Here is a 20,608-nt window from a genome sequence, read left to right on the forward strand (position 1 = left end):
CTACTTCATCGCAATCATATTTTAATGTCCATCACCTGTTTAGTCTTAATAAACAATTGCTTAAATATGGTGATATTGATGCTTACGAATTCTTAGACTTAGGCTTTGATGAAAATCTTCACACATGTAGCCATGACCAAGATAAAACTGAATTTAGGTCAAGACGTGCCATCCAGGCCAAGATGGAAAGTCATGTCAATATGACACCTGGAACTTCCAGTTCCATAATGCAATCTGATACTGTTAAAATTAACTTCCTCTTGAGTAGAAAAATTTTTTAAAATCCTTACTAAAGTGTAAGAAATTTTTGTGGTTGTTACAAAATTAAGGGACTTCAAATTTACTGGAAATACCCCAATACACGAAATGATTGTGTGTTATCCATATCCTGATTAGTCAATCTTGGTGGTACATATGACCAGTTAAGACTTACACTGGATGTGTGTGAAATTAAATACTGCCTCAGTAGTTAGGATGACCACTGATGTATGTTAAAGAAAAAAAAAAAAAAAAAAAAAAAAAAAAACAGGAACGGCTGATTTATGTAGACATGTTTTGTAATAAAGCCAAAGTTTTTAGTGGTCTCCTTCACGCAATGGATACCATGTTATCATATGTAGAAGCAAAGGCAGTCTTAGCATTAACAGCAAAGAATGTCCCCAAATTTTCATAAGAGCCACTTTATTACACCTTTTCCCAGTGGTTTCACTACAAAACAAAGGTTAAAAAACATCCACCAATGAGGGGCAACTGGGTGGCTCAGTCATGATCTCACGGTTCGTGGGTTCAAGCCCCGCGTCGGGGCTGTCGTCAGCACAGCACCAGCTTTGGATTCTCCCTCTCTCCCCCTCTCTCTCTGCCTCTCCCCTGCTTGTGAGCTCTCTTTCAAAAATAAATATTTAAAAAAAAAATCATCAATGAAAGCCCAAGAGATTATGAGAATGCTGTGTTTAGGAGGTAAGATTTAACAATGTCAATAAAGTAAGTGTGCCAAGTAAAATTTTTCTTTTCCATAGAGTTTTCTATTGTACTATAAATAGACTTTATCTCTATACTTGTCCTTTAAGAACTCCATTTCTAAAGGGCAGTAAGTTATTTCAGGAATTTCTCCTTTGATTAGATAAATATAATGTGACAAGCCCAATTCTGAGGCATTTGTCTCTTAAAAATCTGTTTTAAAGTTTGGTTAATACTTTCCTAAGTATTCACATTGTACAACAGAAAGGAATTTTTAATAGAACATAGAAATTTGGCTAAAGCTCTTAGAAGGCATTTTGTAGCATCCTACACACTAGATTCCATAGCTCAGTTTAATCTTCAGACACCCACTTGTGCCAGAGTCAGAACAGAAAATTCTATTTATCAGAACTGAGGTTCCTGTTTAAAGTACCATCTTGATACCATTTATGAAGAACCACTGAAGTCCCACGTGAACTGCTACATTTGGCTTCCACTGAAATTAGCAGTAAGCTTCAGCATCATTCCGATTCTAGGGAACCTCAACATTCTTGGTGTGCAAAAGAGCTGCGGTGTGACCTTGCGATGTGACTGCTCTGTGCCGCACAGCGGTGGCTTCCCGGGAGCTGCTGAGCAGCTGCCACGTTTCCCGGCAGAACAGGGAGGAACATCCTTTTGCTCACCGGTGTTTACTTCACGGCACACTCTCTCAGGGCGTGCGGTCTGCCGAACACTTCGACCGTCATCACTCACTGCGCCGTACCCTTACTCTAATCTACGGTTAAAATTTCTTTTTACCCATTTTAATCTCTTAACATAAATAAAGAAAAACGCTTTTTTCGCCTATTTGGGTCAAATTAATTTTATTATGCTCCATGATGAATTGCCACCAGTGCAATATCCTATCACTATACATTTCGAAAAAATTCACATACTAAACAAAATTTCAGTTGATAAATGGAAACGAATGATTGAAAAGTCTTTATGAATCTCACACATACAATATGTGGCTAGCTGAAATTGTCTATCACATAGCACTTAGATATAAAAAGCCTCATGCTAGTCTGTTAAATGCGAAGGCTGTCAGACAATCGTTTAGCTGCGGTGACCGTGGGAGGCTCTCAGACAAAGCACAGGTGTGGTGCCGCCCACAGAGAAGCTGGTGAACGAGCTGGTGGCTGGAACATGCGGCCTGCACACCCGCAGTGGGTTCAGTCTTCATGCCGGGACTGAACCCCACGGCTGCTGTGTTTCAGCCAATGGGAATTTAGACTTTGGGCAACAACAACAGAAAGCCTTTTTTTTTTTCTTTAAGAAGAATGAACCTGATTACCTTTGGCAAATTTTATACCCATCTTACACGTTAAAAGTTGTGTTTCCAACTCAAGGAACTGATATCCTTTACTCAGAGCAGCTCCTGATAAATACAGATCACACCAAAGTTTGCCGGAAAACCCTGAATTCCTGGGCCAAAAGTTAAGAGAGATCTTAAATTGGCATTACCTTAAAGACATTTCCAGGATGTTTAAAATGTTTTTTTCAATAATGTCACAAAGAAAAAAAAATGAAAAATGTTGAATATTACTTAAAATAATTATAATGCTCTATTTACCATTTGCACAAATTCCTAATTCTATTGGTTAGTAGCTGTCCAGCCTCATCCACAGCAGACTCGGCGTCACTGAGCTCAAGCCACAGTAAAAATGAGAGTAAGCAGAAAAAGGTTTCCAGCAGCAGAGGGCACTGTTTTTGCAAGAAACAAAAAAGTCTAGAGTCTTTCCCGTGTTTAAATTACTCTTGCAAGAAAGGTAACATTCTTTGAATAACTTAACTATTTTACTGCACCACTTACTGCTTTCAGCAACAAAACCTTTTAAATTATTTCTTACGATAACTAGATGCATGATCACTAGAGATGATGTGATAACTGGTTAAAATTCAAGCCATATCTTGCAGGTCCAGCCTGTCAAGATCATGCCAATACTAGATTTTGGTCGGTACAATTCTAGAGAGCTTAATTTTTAGTTGGATATTGTGATTATAGTAATGAAATACATTTGGAACTACATTCTGCATATGACTCAATGTGAGAAAAATACGTGTCTGTATTTAAATCAGATCATTTTTCTACCTAAAATTTAAAATAGGTAGGTATGATAATTAGCACTATAAATATGAAAAAAACAACACCTTTAGGCAGATTAGTGTATTGTAGAGAGGCAAGGAAACCCTAATTTTAAGACATCATTTAGTATACATAACAAATGTGCAGGTTGTAAAGTTTTATTTATTTATTTATTTTAAATCTAGCATTCAGTTATATCTCTCAAGAAATTTGACGTTGGGACCACCAATCTTTTAAGAAAAATGTAACTGTTCACCTGACAGTTGACAAAAACCTTGAGAAATTATAAAAGAGAAAAATTTTAAATAGTGTACTAAGTTCAGCATTACAGTGTTTACCTTGGCCAGCTCAATTACATTTGTATGGTTGGTATTTCTGAATACCTCAACCCATACAGACTACCTGATAATTCCACATCATTTCCATAATGTTCGGATTTTATAGCGTACTTAACCAAAACTGAAGTGACCATTATGTATTGCCTCCTTCAGTTCATGGAGAATATTACCCCTAAAATCCCCAAACTGCAAAAACTTAAATAACCATCGAAGATTGATACCAAAAATATTTTTAAATTTTTGCCAAAAAGAGCCTGCCACATTTGCTATAGCATAAAAATAATCTCAGTCAAGTACAGGTAAGCAAGGTCTCCTTAGGATCCCAGCCTCCACATACCCCTCTGTACAGGAACAGGCAATATTGCCGGAAGAGGAGTGTTACGGGTTTTCCCGACTAGGGCCTCTGTAGTGGTCTTCCGTAGAGCATCCTGCTACAATTTGAGAACCTGCATCGGTGTGGTGATGTCTAGAGAACCGTGCAATGTGTCTGCTTCAACATTCATGTAGCATGGTGTTCAAAATGGAGGGGCTAAATAAACTAAGGTCTGCATCACTTAAAAAAGAATGTAGTGCTATACTAGATTTTAATAAGAAAATTTAGGTACAGAAAAAGTAGGGTATGAAAATAGTGTTTTCCTTCTGGCATTATAACTAAATTACATTAAGGTTTTTGTCAGTCTCACATATAATATTTAAACTCCCTTGTTGATGGAATGACAAATATTCACAAATTTAAGTGAGCATCCTGGTGTAAACTTGCACACAATGACAGGGAGTAGCTTTGTAGAGGATTTTGACAAACCTTTACAGATTAAATGAGGTATTGCACAGATTAATTAAAAAAAAAGCAAAAAAGGCAACAAAAATATACAGCAAATTGGTAGAACATTTACATGATAATTTTACAGAATCCATAGACAGAAAGTAGTGTTTAGTATTTCACCTTAAAAATATATATATAATATATAGATCAGTCTTCCCATTCATCATCGTCCTCAAAATCTTCTTCATCATCTTCGTCCTCATCTTCATCTAAAAGAAAATCATCAAGTCAAACAATCAAAATATATGTATAAAAAAATAACATTACAGAATTCTTGGGTGATTTCTCCAATCGTTTAACTTCTGACACACAAACCAATCCATTGACACACAAACCAATCGAGTGACTAGGGTAATTTAAAAGGAATCAAATACAATACATATAAAGGGTATGATGGTCAGTTGAAGATTAGAACAGGAGTTAAGAAGTAAGTCCCTTAGTATCTATGTAAGGAATTTCAACTAGTGCTTCTTTATGTGTAAACCCTCATTTGGGTTGGCCTCTCTGAATTTTCACAGATCTCAAATCTAAGAAAGGCCCATTTAATTGACTACCTTTAAAGAAAAGTTGTAAAACAAACAAAAAAAAAAAAACCCACCTGACTGAACAGATTGTTCAGCTAGCAATTCCACTTATAACTCCAGTGATAGGCAGGAAACTCACTGACACTGAGCCACTAAGGAAACAGAGCAGGTAGTCCAAATACTCAGCATCCCTTTCTACCCTCCTATTCTCTCCTGAACTCAGTAACATTGCTTTTTCCAGATCACCAATGACCGACCATTGCTAAAACTAAAGCTTGACTTCCTGTTCTCATTTTCTTGACTGATCATACTTTTGACCCATATCCTGACTCCTTCCTCCTTCAAACACTTCATGTGGCTTCTAAGATACTGCACTCTCCAGCCTTCAGAGCCTACTATAATCTCTTCTTCTCTATTTACATGCACTTCTTTAAGGATCTCAGCCAGTTCTGTAACTTTAAATACCATGCCTGTCTCAATGACATGCAAATTTCTATTACCAGTCCAGACCTCCTCCCTCAACTTCAGGCTCATAATCAAATGCCTGCACAACATCTACATTTGAATTTTTAGTAAGTATCTCAAATTTAGTATTTACAAAAACCAAACTCCTGATCTTTCCTCTCAAACCTGCTCCTCCTAAGTCTTATCCCACTCCATTAATGAAAATTTCACCCTTTTCATACTCAAGTCAAAAATCTTGGGAGTCATCCTTCACTTTCTTTTTTCTAAACTTCACTTCCAATCCATCAGCAAACCCAATTATTTCCTCATTCACAATATACCTAGTATCCAATCTCTGCTCACTGGGGTTACCAATCTCATTCAAACCTCTACTATCTCTTGCTTGGATCATTGCCATCCCTCTGCTAAGGACCTTCCAATGACTTCCCATCACATTCATGGCCTCCAAAGCCTTACTACTGGCCTCCTGTACCTCTTGTAGTTCAATGCCTTACTATTCTTTCCCCTTCTTCCTTACTCAGCCATACTGACCTCATCATTATTCGTCAACCTCAGGAACTTTGCACTTGCTGTTCTTTCTACCGGAATGAACACACTTTCCCCAATTTTCTACGTGGTTTACTCCTTGAACTCCTTTTGGTCTTTTCTCCAATGTCACTTCAGTTAGGCTCATCCTATTTCAAAATGAACTTCCCTCCTACAGCTACAAGTCCCTATATCTCCCTTTTCTGATTTATTTTTGCCCTTAGCACATATCACCGTTTGATATCTGTTTTTCTAATTTACTTTATTGTTGTCTCTCACTGAAATGCATGCTCCATGGAGGCAGGGATTTTTATTGTTTTTTAATTATTATCCTACAATAAATACCTACAGAATGAACTAGCCTATTCTATCTCTGTAACAGTGTTGGAATAAATATGTCTATTTAAAGAAAATAAATATTAGTAATAGATCTTAGATATGACTCATGAATTCTCTCCATAAAACAAATAAAAAATTGAGGTCCACAGTGAATAAATAATAATTCAATAAGAACAAAGATCAGATTCTAGTATAGCATGCTGAGGAAGCTCTTTAGTAAACCTCAAGCACTACATCAGCTAGACCAATTGCTTTCTCTTTTGAAAGTAACATCCATTTATATGGTGGTGTACATATGCTTAATAATGGCCTCAAAATAGGGAGAACCAGTTTATTCAAATAAACCTTTTAGAAAATGACGAAAAAGAGGACACAAAACACTTCAGGATTCTTTAGCAAACCCCAGAAAACCTAATTTCTCAGCCCAAATTCTTACAAATCAGGGAAACCGGAATTTCTCATGTCACAAGAATGTCACAGGAATGGGATCCAGAATCTCAAGCTTTGTTTAGAGGTTTGACAGGCATTCTATTAGTATTCCCAGCATAGGAAATGAAACTGCTACTTTTCTGAAGTTGTTCTTCCAATTTATGCTTATGGCTATGATGTACTAGAATCCATTAAACATCAGATAGACTAATCATGGTGGCAAAAACTTTTAAAAATTTGCCCTAATATCCACATCAGTGTTATTCAATAGCAGGGGGAAAGCGAGCAAAGTCTACCATAAAATAAAAAGAAAACAGAACTTCAAATATTAAAAGTAAATATAAATGTACTCATATAAATAAATATACCTGAAGAATGAATGGCTTTGCTCCTTTTCTGCATCACTTCCATTAATGCACCCACAATTCCTGAAGTGGGTGCAGGTGTTGGTGGTGTAGACTCTTGGCCATCAGATACCTTGGAAAAGAAAGTGAGCAAAATTTAGAACTAAATCCTTAGCAAACACTTTTTGTCTCCAGAAAGTCTTACTTTTTTAGAATCACTTCCTATTTAAAAAAAGAAAGGGGGGGAGGGGGGGAAGAGCAAATAAGCCCAGGACAGGATTAATTTAAGAAGAAATAAATTGTGCCTTAAAATAATTATTCAAAATATACGTCCTCTCCTTAATGTATAAAGCCATCAACACATTTCCAAATTTAAAATAACAAACCTTTTCCTAAATAATACTTGCCTTTGCAGTTGGATTACTTCTGTTCATTCTAGAACATAAAGCCTTAGCTGATGAAACTTTAAAACTATTATCAAGGATCAGCATTTTATAAAAAATTAAGGTATATTCAGATTCTTAGAGTTGTTAGGTGAGAAGGACACTTAAGATATCTAAGAGCAACCGAAGAAACTTCTAATCTCCTAGAAAAACTCAGCTTCACTAATAAGCTTATAACTTTGTATACTATATTTATAGTTCATATGGTACAAACTTATAAATATGTGTAGTATATGTATATATATTATTATAACTCAAAATGAACTTTCCTTCTCATAGCATATAACTTCTCTTCAAGGAGCTCGGCCAGGTAACTTTCAAAATGTACCTACCTCACAAGGCAACCACTATCCCTAACTAAAGTACTTCTATCTAGTATCAACTACTTTTGGGGCGGGGGAAACAATATCAAGGGGTCTCATTAAAGTCAAGTACCTATACAAAATACTCCAATTCCAACTCTCATTAAAAAAGAGAAAATACAGGAAATCTGTAGAGATTCAGGAAAAAAATACATAATTTGGAAATTACTGCTCTTAGTGTACTTTGACTAAAATGAGCAGTCATTTATCCAAAATAACTCATTTTGTTAATTTTGTCTCTGGGCTTACACGACCCATGTAAAGGTAGAATATTAGTATACTTAAAAATGAAACTGTACAGCTCTTTTACTTGGATTCTTATCATTTCCCAAAGAAAAACTACTTTTTTAGGACAAACTTTTTATTTTGGTCTTTACAGCTCTTCTCCTAATACTACTTGTCTTTCTGGAGACTTAATAGGTCTTTTTCTTTTAAAAATATTCAAAGTAATTCCCCCATAAGATACTGATTCATTCATTAGTATTTAGGTTTGGGGAGACTGGGTATTAACTACTACTGGTATAGAAGTGCCACAAATGAAAAAGACAACAGAAACAGTTTCTGAGGTTTGAAGGTCAGCATGAGGCTCTCCAAGAAGTGTAGCAGCAGTAAGAAGAAACACTTAAGACACCCTTGAAGCAATGTGAGAATACACGGCACAGACCACAGGAGCACAACACTGACACAAACACGTTTTTGAAGGTACTTACTTGGATGGTGCTATCCAAGGTACTATGAACATGGAACTTAAAATCTATGTAAGTGAATAGTTACACCCTTCCTGCCAACTCTGATCTTATGTTAGTCATATTCATCTGTGAATAAGTGATTTACATAGACTGTTTAAAGAAACATAGCTGGAGAAATTTCAACCACAGAACGGTTTTCTTAAAAAACGAGGTAAAGCTATGGACTCAGATCACATACAACATGCCAATAATTCACTGATTTATTCCTCTAGGATATTACTCTAAAATTAATTTTAAAAAGTGATTATTTAGGGGAAGAATGACCTACATTTAGAATAAAACATACTTTTCTCTCTAAAAGAAATGTAGAGAATGAAGAGAGTTGGGATGGGACGGGGAAGAAATGATGATGGGGAAAATAGGGAACTGAACTCAGTAATTTTTTTAATTAAGAAAAGAAGACAGACAAGGAGTGGGATTAAAAAAATGAGAACACAATTTATTGAAAATAACCCCTTATTAGTAACAGCAAATGAGAGAAAGCAATAAAAGTTGATTGTGCAAGAGAGAGGAAATAGACAAGAGAAACAAAAAGAGAAGTTATGAGTGGCAGATGCAGGAATGAGTGACCCTGAGTCTGAGGTAAAGTCCATTAAAGCCTGCTACTCACCTGGGCTGTGGTCATTTTTTTTTTTTTTTTACATAAATGTTTATTTATTTTTGAGAAAGAGAGAGAAAAAGTGCGTGAGAGAACGCGAGTGGGAAGTGGCAGAGAGAAAGGGAGACCGAGAATCCAAAGTGGGCGGCTCTGTGCTGACAGCAGAGAACTCTATGCAGGGCTGGAACTCCTGAACTATGAGATCATGACCTGAGCCGAAGTTTGATGCTTAACTGACTGTGAGCTACCCAGGCACCCCTTTAATTTTGCCACTAATTCCTCCCACTAACAACTATTCGAAATTCTTCAACTGTTCCTGAGAACCCTTTAGTCTAAACTAAATGGGGAAAGGGAGCAGAGACAGCTGCTCACAGGTTGATCACATGGCAAGAAAAGACCTAGATACATTTTAAAGATCAGAGTTTTTAAAATCTGTGCTATGCCAATGTTCAAGCGTTTCCATTCAGTCAGCTGTGTTCCCTATCCATTGTTCTCCTAACCAAGCGTCGGAGATTTAGTTACCATAATTCCCTACATCACAAAATCATTTTCAATTAGAATCTCCTTTCACCTTCATTTACTGCACAGAAAAATCCACCACCCTCACCAACCCGAAGGCCTGGAGAGCAAATGTTCCTCTTGAAACTGAGAGACCATAAGTAAAAGCTCGGGAGTATGTGATGTAGGCAATTCAGATTCTAGAAAAGGGGTCAGCAAACTATTGCCCATGGGTCAAATCTAGCTCATCCTGTTTTTGTAGAACTTTTTTTTTTTTAATTTTTTTAACGTTTATTGATTTTTGAGACAGAGAGACACACAGCATGAACGGGGGAGGGGCAGAGAGAGGGAGACACAGAATCTGAAACAGGCTACAGGCTCTGAGCTGTCAGCACAGGGCCCGACGCAGGGCTCGAACTCACAGACCGCGAGATCATGACCTGAGCGAAGTCGGACGCTTAACCGACTGAGCCACCCAGGTGCCCCTTTGTAGAACTTTTAAAGTGAAAAACGATTTTTACATTTTTAAACGGTTGGAAGAAAATAAAAATAATATTTGTGACATGTGAAAATTACATGAAATTCAAATTTCAGTGTCCATAAATAAAGCTTTATAGAACACAATCACGCCCATTCAATTTTGCATCATGTATGCTGCTGCATTTGTAATACAAGGGCAAAGCTGAGTAGTTGTGACAGAGACCATACGGCCTGCAAGTCTAAAATATTTACCATTTGGTCAGTCCTTTAAAAAAAACCAGTTTGCCAACCTCTGCTCTAGAAGACTATATGATCACCTCTTCCAATACACAGGATCCAAAATTCTCTACCAACATTATCCAAAATTCTATTAGAACTCTTTCAAGTTTCTGCAGAGTCAGATTGTCTATGAATCTAAATTTCAGAACACAGAAACTTTACAATATCGTTTAGTTTTCATAAAGTTAATGGTATGAACTTACCAAGATGATTATAATTGGTTACAAGCAGGGCTTTTACTTCTCCAGTTTAAAGATTTATCTTTAAATTCAAATAAATTTTATTCAGAAGTGAAGTCTAGAACACAGCAAACATACTATATATAATACTCCACTTACATGAAGTTCTAAGAACAGGCAACACTAATCTACAGTGGAAAAAAACCAGATTAGTGATTTTTTTTTTTTTTTGAGAGGGAGACAAATGGAAAGAGGCGTGAGGGAACTTTTTCTGGGGTGATATTCTAATTATAGAAGTATGGGCTACGCAGGTATAGGGTATAAATGTGTGTGGTTCCAGTTTATAAAAACATCAGAAATTCAATAGGTTAAACACCTGAATACCAAGGGAAAGAGCAAAAAATAAAGATTTTCCAAGTTGTCTCATAAATTACTTTAAAATTCCGTTAGGACAGAGCGTCTAAACTGAAACGAATAGATTACTTACAGATTTCAGCTGAATACCCTGTCGTATCTGGTCTAAAAGTGCATCCCTTCCGGAGCAGGACACAGGTCGACTGTTCTGTTCCACCTTTTTTAGCTGAGCACCCTCTCTAATTTGATCCAAAAGAGCTGCTTTGCTTCCTGCAGGAGGTGGAACCTGATGGTCACCGTCAGAAGGGAGGCCAGGCGGAGGTGGCGGCCCCGGGGGAGGCGGGGGCGGAGGTGGCGGGGGCGGTGCCGCTGAGCCGGCCAAAGACAGAGGTGGAGGTGGCGGTGGAGGCCCCGACGGTGCTGAGGAGGGAAGGGCTGGAGGCGGAGGAGGGTACATCCTATTTGGTGGCGGTGGAGGGGCTCCCACACCTGGCCTGGACGGAGGCGGTGGCGGAGGCGCAGCGGTGGGAGCTCTAGAAGGTGGTGGAGGAGGAGCGCCTCTCCCCCTGGCGGGAGGGGGCGGGGGGCCTGAGCTGTGCGGGGGTGGGGGGGGAGGAGGCGGCCCTCCCCTAGACGGCGGTGGCGGCGGTGGCGCTGAAATAAAAACAGAAAAAAGAAAGCGTGCTTTTCTCCGCCCCAAACATCACACTGAAGAAAAACTTACTTCAACACGTGTGAAAAGACATACGAGGGGGAAAAAAGGCCTCGTCTTCGTATTTTATGTTACAAGGACATGTGAGCACGGATGATATAATTCTATTTGGGAATACTCCTCTAAAGACCACTTTTCCTGCTTTTCTTGAAAAATATTAGCTGAAACTGTAGAATGTAGTTTTGAGGAATCAGCATCACTTCTGAAGGTACGGGAATAAACACTTCTTTATATAATAAAAACATCACAAAATCAAATACTTTGGTCAATTAGCACTAGCATTTCAATAAAAATTAATGGATACCTTCCCTCTTTAAAGAATTGAATTTATAAAATTAATTTACATTTGGAATAAAATAGCTGGTGTTGCATAACCTATCAGAATTTATTCAGGTTAATCTGAGTTAAACCCAAATTGAATACTTTTTCTTTTAAAATTTAAAACTTTGTCCCCTTACATTTATATTATATGGTCTATATTTTCTAAAAATATAGTATATGTTATAATGAAATATACTATAATATGTAATAATACATATAATATTCTATATTTCTAGAAGATGGTCATTAACTCTAGTGATGGCAGTAAAGGGAGGCTGGTTGCTCAAGTGAAATGTTCAACTACTTAGTCAGGAGATGCAACCAACTATTAATAAATTAACTGAGAATTTCTACGTTGAAACACTGGACTAAATTATTGACAAAACATTAATATTATTCTAGTATTAATGATTTTCCCATTCTTATTCTACTTAAATAAAAATAAGGAAAGAAATTCAAAGTACACATTTATTATTTTTGGAAGTATGATTTTACTAACAGTATGTACAAATTTACATAATAATGAACTTTATTATTTCTCCATTCAAAGACTGAAGAGGCAAATTAACTATTTTTAGGAGTAGAGAAATCCTAGAATTCATAAAAACTCTTTGTGTTTACTGATATAAACTATATCACTGATGGACAGTTCTACAATCTTACAAAACACAAATACCGATCTTAATTACAAGTAACAACAAGCATCTTTAGATGTTCAATAATATGATGATACGGGGCAGGGGGTGGGGGAGCTGGGGGCCTCACTTCAAAGGAGATAAAATGGTATCTTCCAAATTAATTTGAGACGAACATGGGAAACATGCTATAAAAATATGCTATCAAATATAATCATAAATATTAGATAAAATATGCAGAAAGACCAATACTCACATTGTAAATGAGTAATACAATACTGTCTCCTTGTATACAAACTTTTACAAGTGAAACAATACATAGCTGCAAACAGGAGAGTTACCCTATTCAGGTGTCGGCCACCACAGAGGGAAGTTCCTATGATTTACATCAAGGCACCCTGGAGGTCTGAGTGTTGCAGGTTCATCCAATTTTCTCACTGGATCCAAAGTGAGGACACTTACACTAACCTTGCTAAAAGCAAAGTCTTTTTCTAACATATTTTGTAATAAAAGAACAAAACCAGGAGGATATGACATATATGTAATCTGTGTACTCTCTGAGTAAGACAGTACCTCAAATCCTTCAAGCAATTTTAATCAGGCTAAGGTTTATATTTCAAATAGCTATGATTTACTTGTTTGTTAATCAAGAGGAAAATACCCACCCTATTCTACTTTAAAAAGTATTAGTAAATCATTTCTCATAGTCTCTTTGAGGACTCTGGATCCACAATCTTTTGTATGTAAAATGATGTATTTCTTCAGTAGAGAGAATAAAAGTTCTTTCAAACTTGCAGTAAGTACATTTATTGGAATAATTTGGAGTCCAGCTATTACTCATTTAAACAGACACTAAATCACTGCCTAGGAAAAGGAAGCGTGAATTGATTGGGAGTAAATTATTACCTGGGTATAGCACAAGTTCAGCATCTCTACTGTCTTGAAAAGTGATGGAAAATGTCTCTATATTTTTGTAAGGAAAACATCTATTACCAACTTTGTTTTTTTATAGTCTGTATTATTTTTACATAAAAAGGTAAGTACGCAAAAGACATGCCATATCCTGATGTAAGAATATGAAAGAATTAAAAGAGGGAAATACGGATGGCACAATAGGAGTTAGGTTTAGATGCACAAAAATGTCTAAGCAGACATCACACACCATCAAGAGAAAATCTGATGGCCTACAGACTTGCAAAACTCTGAAAAGTCACCACAAACACCAGAATCAGAATGATAGTAGTACTTAGATTTCTAAAAAATAAATGAAGTGAAACGTATGAAACAAAAGTTACAACAAATAAAACTGTTCTTACTATCAGAGTTTAGTTAAAAAGGAAGAAAGACACGGAAAAAAATCTTGTCTTGATGGTATACTACCAAAAAAAGCTCCTATACTTAAAAATTATTATTGCAGATCAAGGGGCGCCTGGGTGGCGCAGTCGGTTAAGCGTCCGACTTCAGCCAGGTCACGATCTCGCGGTCCGTGAGTTCGAGCCCCGCGTTGGGCTCTGGGCTGATGGCTCAGAGCCTGGAGCCTGTTTCCGATTCTGTGTCTCCCTCTCTCTCTGCCCCTCCCCCGTTCATGCTGTGTCTCTCTCTGTCCCAATAAATAAATAATTTTTTTTGAAAAAAAAAAATTAAAAAATTATTATTGCAGATCAATATTAAGAATAATAGGTTAACTAATTTTCTAGATATGTGATATTTATAGGATTGGGAAGCAGAAATTATAAAATATAAATATAACTAAGGTTTAAAAGAAATATAGTATTATATAAAATTCAGGAAACATTCAAGAACTTCTCTCATGCACCCTCACCAAAGGAAAGCAAATAGAAAACTGCTATCTATTCAACACAAATTTAAACAACTCTGACTAGGCACGTATAGAACTGTGTGTGATTATGTTTAGCACCCCCTCCTTGACTCAAATTAATGTAAAAATCTAAGTACATTTCATATAGGTTACTGAAATGATGCTAAGTGTGAAAGGCAACCACTAGGAATGAGTATAATAAGCGACAATAAAAACAACAATGGTGCTGTGGTTAAGAGGTGTTTTTTAAAAATCCACAGAATTTCATTAGAATTGTCTAAACTATAGATGAAACAGGAGCTCTCATACAGAAATATATTTTTTTTAATTTTACCATCTATGTGCCCAAAACATTAGTTTGAGTGAAGGGCAAAAAAACCTCATTGTATGTTTAAATTTGGAAGCAGGATAAATGAACTCTAGCTTCTCTGAAAATAAACATATCAAAGCATGCATAATTTAGAGCACTGGGTCAAATAACATCCCACATATATACCACTGCATTGTGTTGGACCTACACAGCAGATTATTATGAGTTAATGGCCTTCAAAGAATTGCACAGATACACACAAAATACATTGGAAATCACAAGTCTACTACTTTTTATAAACCTGATTACATAATTTTATAAAATAAGTTTCAAGAGATTTGATTCAGTAGGTTTTACAAAATATATTTTTAAGACGACTTCATAAATTTCTCCTCTAATTTTTTATACTTCTGAACACATTATATGTTCTGCCTGAAAACATTTCCCTAACAAATCATTAATTTTTATTTTTTTATTATTTTTATTTATTTTTTTATTCTTTCTTTGAAAAATTTATCTTCCATAAAATCATTCTTTGGTGTCTAAAAGGACCATTGGGAGTTAGGTTCTTAAGTATGGCAAGAATTTAACTTTGTTCCCAAAGCATGTTTTGTTTTTGTTTTTGTTTTTTTTTATTTTTATTTTTGAGAGAGAGAGAGAGAGAGAGAGTGAGCTCGTGCGAGCATGAGCAGGGGAGGGGCAGAGAGCGAGGGAGACACAGAAACTGAAGCAGGCTCCAGGCTCCAAGCTGTCAGCTGTCAGCACAGAGTGCGACATGGGGCTCAAACCCACAAACTGGAAGATCATGACCTGAGCCGAAGTTGGATGCTTCTTGACTCAGCCACCCAGGAGGCCCACCCAAAGCATGTTTTTTCTGTGTATTTCTTTGGTTTTAAGTAATTCAATTAAGGAAAGATCTTGCCTAATTTGATGCTTTAAAAGCAGCTAGAATAATAAGCAGTCATAATAAAGTTTAAAAACCAAATCAGGGGTTGGGGGGTGGGAAAATGGGAAATGGGCATTGAGGAAGGCACTTGGGATGAGCACTGGGTGTTGTATGTAAGTGATGAATCATTGGCATCTACTCCCGAAGCAAAGACTACACTGTATACACTGTATGTTAGCTAACTTGAAAATAAATTATTTAAAATAAACAAAGATTGATATTTGTAACTTAAAAAAAAAAAAAATCCAATCAAGTTAATCTAGACAACCCTCAGTCACAGGTATTCAGGTGTGAGGGCACATATATGGGTAGCCCAGTAAAGGTCAAGAGTCATTTATAAATTTATAAATTCAGAGAGCTCAGAGAGATGCCAAGCAAAATTTGTTAATGTGAGGGTGTGTGATAACCATGGAAAAAGAGAGTTGGGAAACACACTACCAGTAAACGTGACTTACTCTGGGAGCATTTAAAAACAATAATGGTGCTATGCCCAAGATGTTTTTATTAAAAATCCATAGAGCCTGGAAATGTAATTTTTTCAAAAACTAAAACAAATTAGCATCATACTAATTTCAATGAAACTAACATTGTGTTTCTGCAATAGCAATTTCTGACTATATACTTGTTTAAATATCTATTTCCACACTAGACTACGAGATTTCGGAGGGCAGAAACCTTTTATTTAATAAACATCTAAATATCCTGAGTGGAAATGAGTGCTGGCATAATGTTTACTGAATATATGAATGAATGAAAGACTGAATGAACATCAGTACTGAAAAAGATACAAGTTAAGTCAAATACCTAATTTAAAACAACAGTGAAATTCCTCAGAATACTTTGATAAAATGGAACTTTTGCTCCGTACACAAAAGCTAGATAGAAGAAAAGCAATCTCAAATGAATAAGGTGGCAAAGAGATGATTGTCATATTGGAAAATTCAGTTATTGAATTTACACTTTATTGTTCAATTAACATACAACTAAAACACAAGGTGCTTTAAATATCAGATCTTAAAAGGATGCAAATTAGTATACTCAAAGTACTAAATGATAAATTTTATTCTTTACCAAGAAAAAAATGTTTCTATTTCAAAATAAATAATTTTCATTATTTATATCCTTGAAAATACTTATATATTACTGATTAAACAATGATTATTTTTAAATTACTACTTCTGAGTTGTAATAAAAACAACTTTAATGGTGGTTTCTAAGATTTGTTAAATAAGATATTACGCAACTATAAATTTTTATTCTAAGATAGAATAGCCAGAAGATTTTGTACGGATATTCATGAATTTAATATAAGACTTTTTAGTAAGAAAAACCTTGCCAAATGTTTGATTTTTTTTTTCTAATTTTTTTTTTAATGTTTATTTACTTTTGAGAGAGATAGAGACAAAGCATAAGTGGCGGAGGGGCAGAGATAGAAGGAGACACAGAATCCGAAGCAGGCTCCAGGCTCTGAGCTGTCAGCACAGAGCCCGATGCGAAGCTCGAGCTCACAAACTGTGAGATCATGACCTGAGCCGAAGTCAGATGCTTAACCGACTGAGCCACCCAGGTGCCCCACCAAATGTTTTAGTTACATCAAAATAATGTAAAACAATACCAGGTCGAGTTAGTTATCTATAAATTCAAATATTCTGCTTACGGAAGGTTCACAGGAATGTGTATAGCTGTCTTCCATGAAACTGACCTCAAAATAGTCAAAAGAAAAAAAAAGGATTACAATGCTTAAATGAAAAAATAAATTACCTTGCCTTCGTAGTTCATTTTTAACAGCTTCCACACCTCCTGTTTTTTCAATGAAGTCATATATAACTTTCGATGTTTCTCGGTCTTTAAGTTGTGCCTCTGAGATTCCACACATATCAAAAAGATTCTTCAATTCTGGATCCAAATTATTCAGCTAAAACAAATAAAGTAACTAACTGTAAAATCGATCCCATTTTTAAAAATAAACATGATCAGGGGCGCCTGGGTGGCGCAGTCGGTTGAGCGTCCGGCTTCAGCCAGGTCACGATCTCGCGGTCTGGGAGTTCGGGCCCCGCGTCAGGCTCTGGGCTGATGGCTCAGAGCCTGGAGCCTGTTTCCGATTCTGTGTCTCCCTCTCTCTCTGCCCTTCCCCCGTTCATGCTCTGTCTCTCTCTGTCCCAAAAATAAATAAACGTTGAAAAAAAAAAAAATTAAAAATAAGCATGATCAAATTTGATCCTCATCTTTGCCCTTTATGAAATTATTTTAAGTTGAAATATGGTTATTTATATTCCAACTAAACTTTCTTATTTAAATAAAACAGAAAAGGTAAGAACAAAGAATACATTTTTATTTTGTTTTGTTCCCTTCCTTCAAAAAGGGCATCTCATTTAGAGTTTTACTAACCCATTTATGATTCAAACATTTCCAATGTTCACCTATTCCTAAATAAAATTTAGATACATCACAAATAAACAAAAGAAGTAAATCAATTTGAAAATCTGAGGACAAGGACCTCCTTATAACCTCAGCACCCTGTACAGTGCCCAACACAAAGAAGCATTCAATAAATGTTGTAGAGTTAACACTGTAGTTATAACAAAAATAACCAGAAGGATTTTTGACCCCAATCACAAGTATTTCTCTTCAAAATAATTTTTCCAAATCCTGATCATCTGGTCAACTGTGAAATACGTATTAATACTTAAGCAACCAAAAATACAGGTAAAATGTTAAAAACACATATTTTTGCCAACAGTTTAACCTACCTTGCTCAGTGCTGTAAATTAAATAATGACGAAATTGCCAAGAAGAATAGAATGAAAAGACCTAGACAATTTAACAACTGGATAATTCAGAAATTGATTATTCTCCAGTAATTTGGCATACATTCCCCAAAAACGATCAGCTAGCAGAAATAGTTTCTTTCTCTTGCTGTCAACACACAAGAATTTCACATTACAGTATGTAAATCCAAGGAGTATAAAACCTTTGTCTTTAGAGACATAGCCATAAATGACTGAAGAATACGAAGGTTTCAAACCTCAGTAGTATATGTACATAAACACATTCAAATAAACGCCAGAATTCACAAAAATGAATAATAAAAATCAACACACAGGCCATAGCATTCCCACTTATTTAGAGCAATAATGTTTATGACTTGCAAAGACACTTACATCAAAGCCAGTATTTGGATCCCAACCAACATGTCCAATGTGCCTGAAGAAGTAGACAAAAATAAAATAAAAAATAGAAAATGCATAAAGAGCATTTAAAACATAACATACATCAAATCCAAACCACCCAATAAATTTTGGCCCTGAACTAATAGTTCTCACAGACATAACCATATTCAGGGGAAAACTGTATGATTCCAGCCCTGGCTATGCTACTGAGTCTTAACACCTTTGCACAATCTTTCTGAGCATCCATTTCCTCAACTGTCAAACTGTCATTAAGAATACAGGCATTTTATGGGGCGCCTGGGTGGGTCAGTCAGTTGAGCATCCAACTCTTCATTTTGGCTCGGGTCATGATCCCAGGGTTGTGGGACCGAGCCCTGCATCATTGGGCTCTGTAATGAGCGTGGAGCCTGCTTAGCATTCGCTCTCTCTTTTCCTCTGCCTCTCTCCCTAGCTGGAGCTCTCTCAAAAAAAGAAAAACAAACAAAAACAAAAACAAAACCAAAAACAAAACAAAAAAACCCCAAGAATTATATATATGAGAATATAAGAGTTTTGTCACGACCTAATGAAATGATGTATATGAAAATGCTTAAAATACATCAAAAAAATAGCAAAGGTTTGATGCCTACTATAGACTATATGTTTGTGTCCCCTAAAAATTCCTTTGTTGAAACCTAATTCCTAATGTGATGATATGTGGACGTGAGGATTTTAGGAGGTGATTATATTTTGAGGGTAGATCCCTCAAGAATGGGATTAGCACCCTTAGATAAAAGGCCCAAGAAGGCTTCCTTGCCCTCTTCCAAAATGTGAGGAAGACAGCTAGAAGGCCACGCACAGTCTATGAACCAGGAAGAAGAATCTCACCAGACACTACATTTCGCCTGCCTCTTCCCAGTCTCCAGAGCTGTGAGAAATAAATTTCTGTTATTTATCAGCTACTCAGTCTATAGTATTCTTTTACAGCAGCCCAAATGGACTGAGACAGTGCCTTCAGGCAATTTCAAATACCATTTATAGAGAAACAGTGAGAAATCACTATGTCCAACAATTATTTAAAGAAACAACTTCATCTAATTTTTCTTTACTGATGGGTAGAAAAGTAAATAAACGGTTAAGATACAGAGAAAGTCTACTGAGCCTTAAAAAACAAACAAACACCTCCCAACAAAATCTATAGCTAAAAAGGTACACAAATGATAAATGTAAGGGTCCCCCACCAATAAGAAAACTAAATTTTCTAACAAGTTAAAAATCAAGAGCAGTAATGAGTAAATCAAAAGATAAGAAAAACAAAAGAACTCTCTTACTGGAAATTGCTTGGTGTTCCAATATCTGCCTTGGTTAATCTCTTCTTTTTTGTTTTTCCTTTTTTCTTTTCTTTGGTATGGGAGATGTTGTTGACTTGTGGACCATAAAATCTATTGGTTGTGATTTCTGGATTTTTTATGTCAACTGTTGCCATGGGTAGATTAGGACCTGCAAAACAATATGAAAGGAATATAACTTGAGATAACAATTATTACAATCCGATTATTTATAATTTGAATATCTTTCTCTGAAGTAGGACCACTTCATTAATATAAATTATTTAAAATTTAAGCTTGCATGTTAGTTTTTTATAAATAAAGGATAAAGTACTTCCTAAATTTCAAAAGCCTATAATAAATTCTTAAACACATTAGCATAGATGTTATTTGAAAGCAAACTTGTATTTTTATAATATTAAATCCTTCGGGAAACACATATTTTCAATAAGAATTTATATTTAATTGATCTAATCCCTTGAATTTGGACTACAATAGCCTGATACACATCACATCACTCCTTGGTAAAATGGTATATATCACATAACAAGGATAATAAAAGTAAAAAAAAAAAAAA

At 35.9% G+C, this 20,608-nt stretch overlaps 1 protein-coding gene across 1 annotated transcript in view; it reads right to left on the minus strand.

Annotated features, from left to right (window-relative positions):
• Window positions 1-1,803: 1,803 nt before the first annotated feature.
• The window catches only part of WASL (WASP like actin nucleation promoting factor), a 63,434-nt gene continuing 44,629 nt past the window's right edge, over window positions 1,804-20,608 (minus strand). Inside the window, exons 6-11 of the mRNA XM_045495486.1 lie at window positions 20,035-20,203; window positions 18,716-18,758; window positions 17,316-17,469; window positions 10,945-11,465; window positions 6,894-7,002; window positions 1,804-4,452 (exon numbers count right to left, since the gene is read on the minus strand). Coding sequence (XP_045351442.1) covers window positions 4,391-4,452; window positions 6,894-7,002; window positions 10,945-11,465; window positions 17,316-17,469; window positions 18,716-18,758; window positions 20,035-20,203 — 1,058 coding nt within the window. The 3' untranslated portion in view covers window positions 1,804-4,390. The remainder of the gene's footprint in view (window positions 4,453-6,893; window positions 7,003-10,944; window positions 11,466-17,315; window positions 17,470-18,715; window positions 18,759-20,034; window positions 20,204-20,608) is intronic.

This window comes from Leopardus geoffroyi, chromosome A2 (genome assembly GCF_018350155.1).
Source record: "Leopardus geoffroyi isolate Oge1 chromosome A2, O.geoffroyi_Oge1_pat1.0, whole genome shotgun sequence".
Lineage (NCBI taxonomy): Eukaryota > Metazoa > Chordata > Mammalia > Carnivora > Felidae > Leopardus > Leopardus geoffroyi.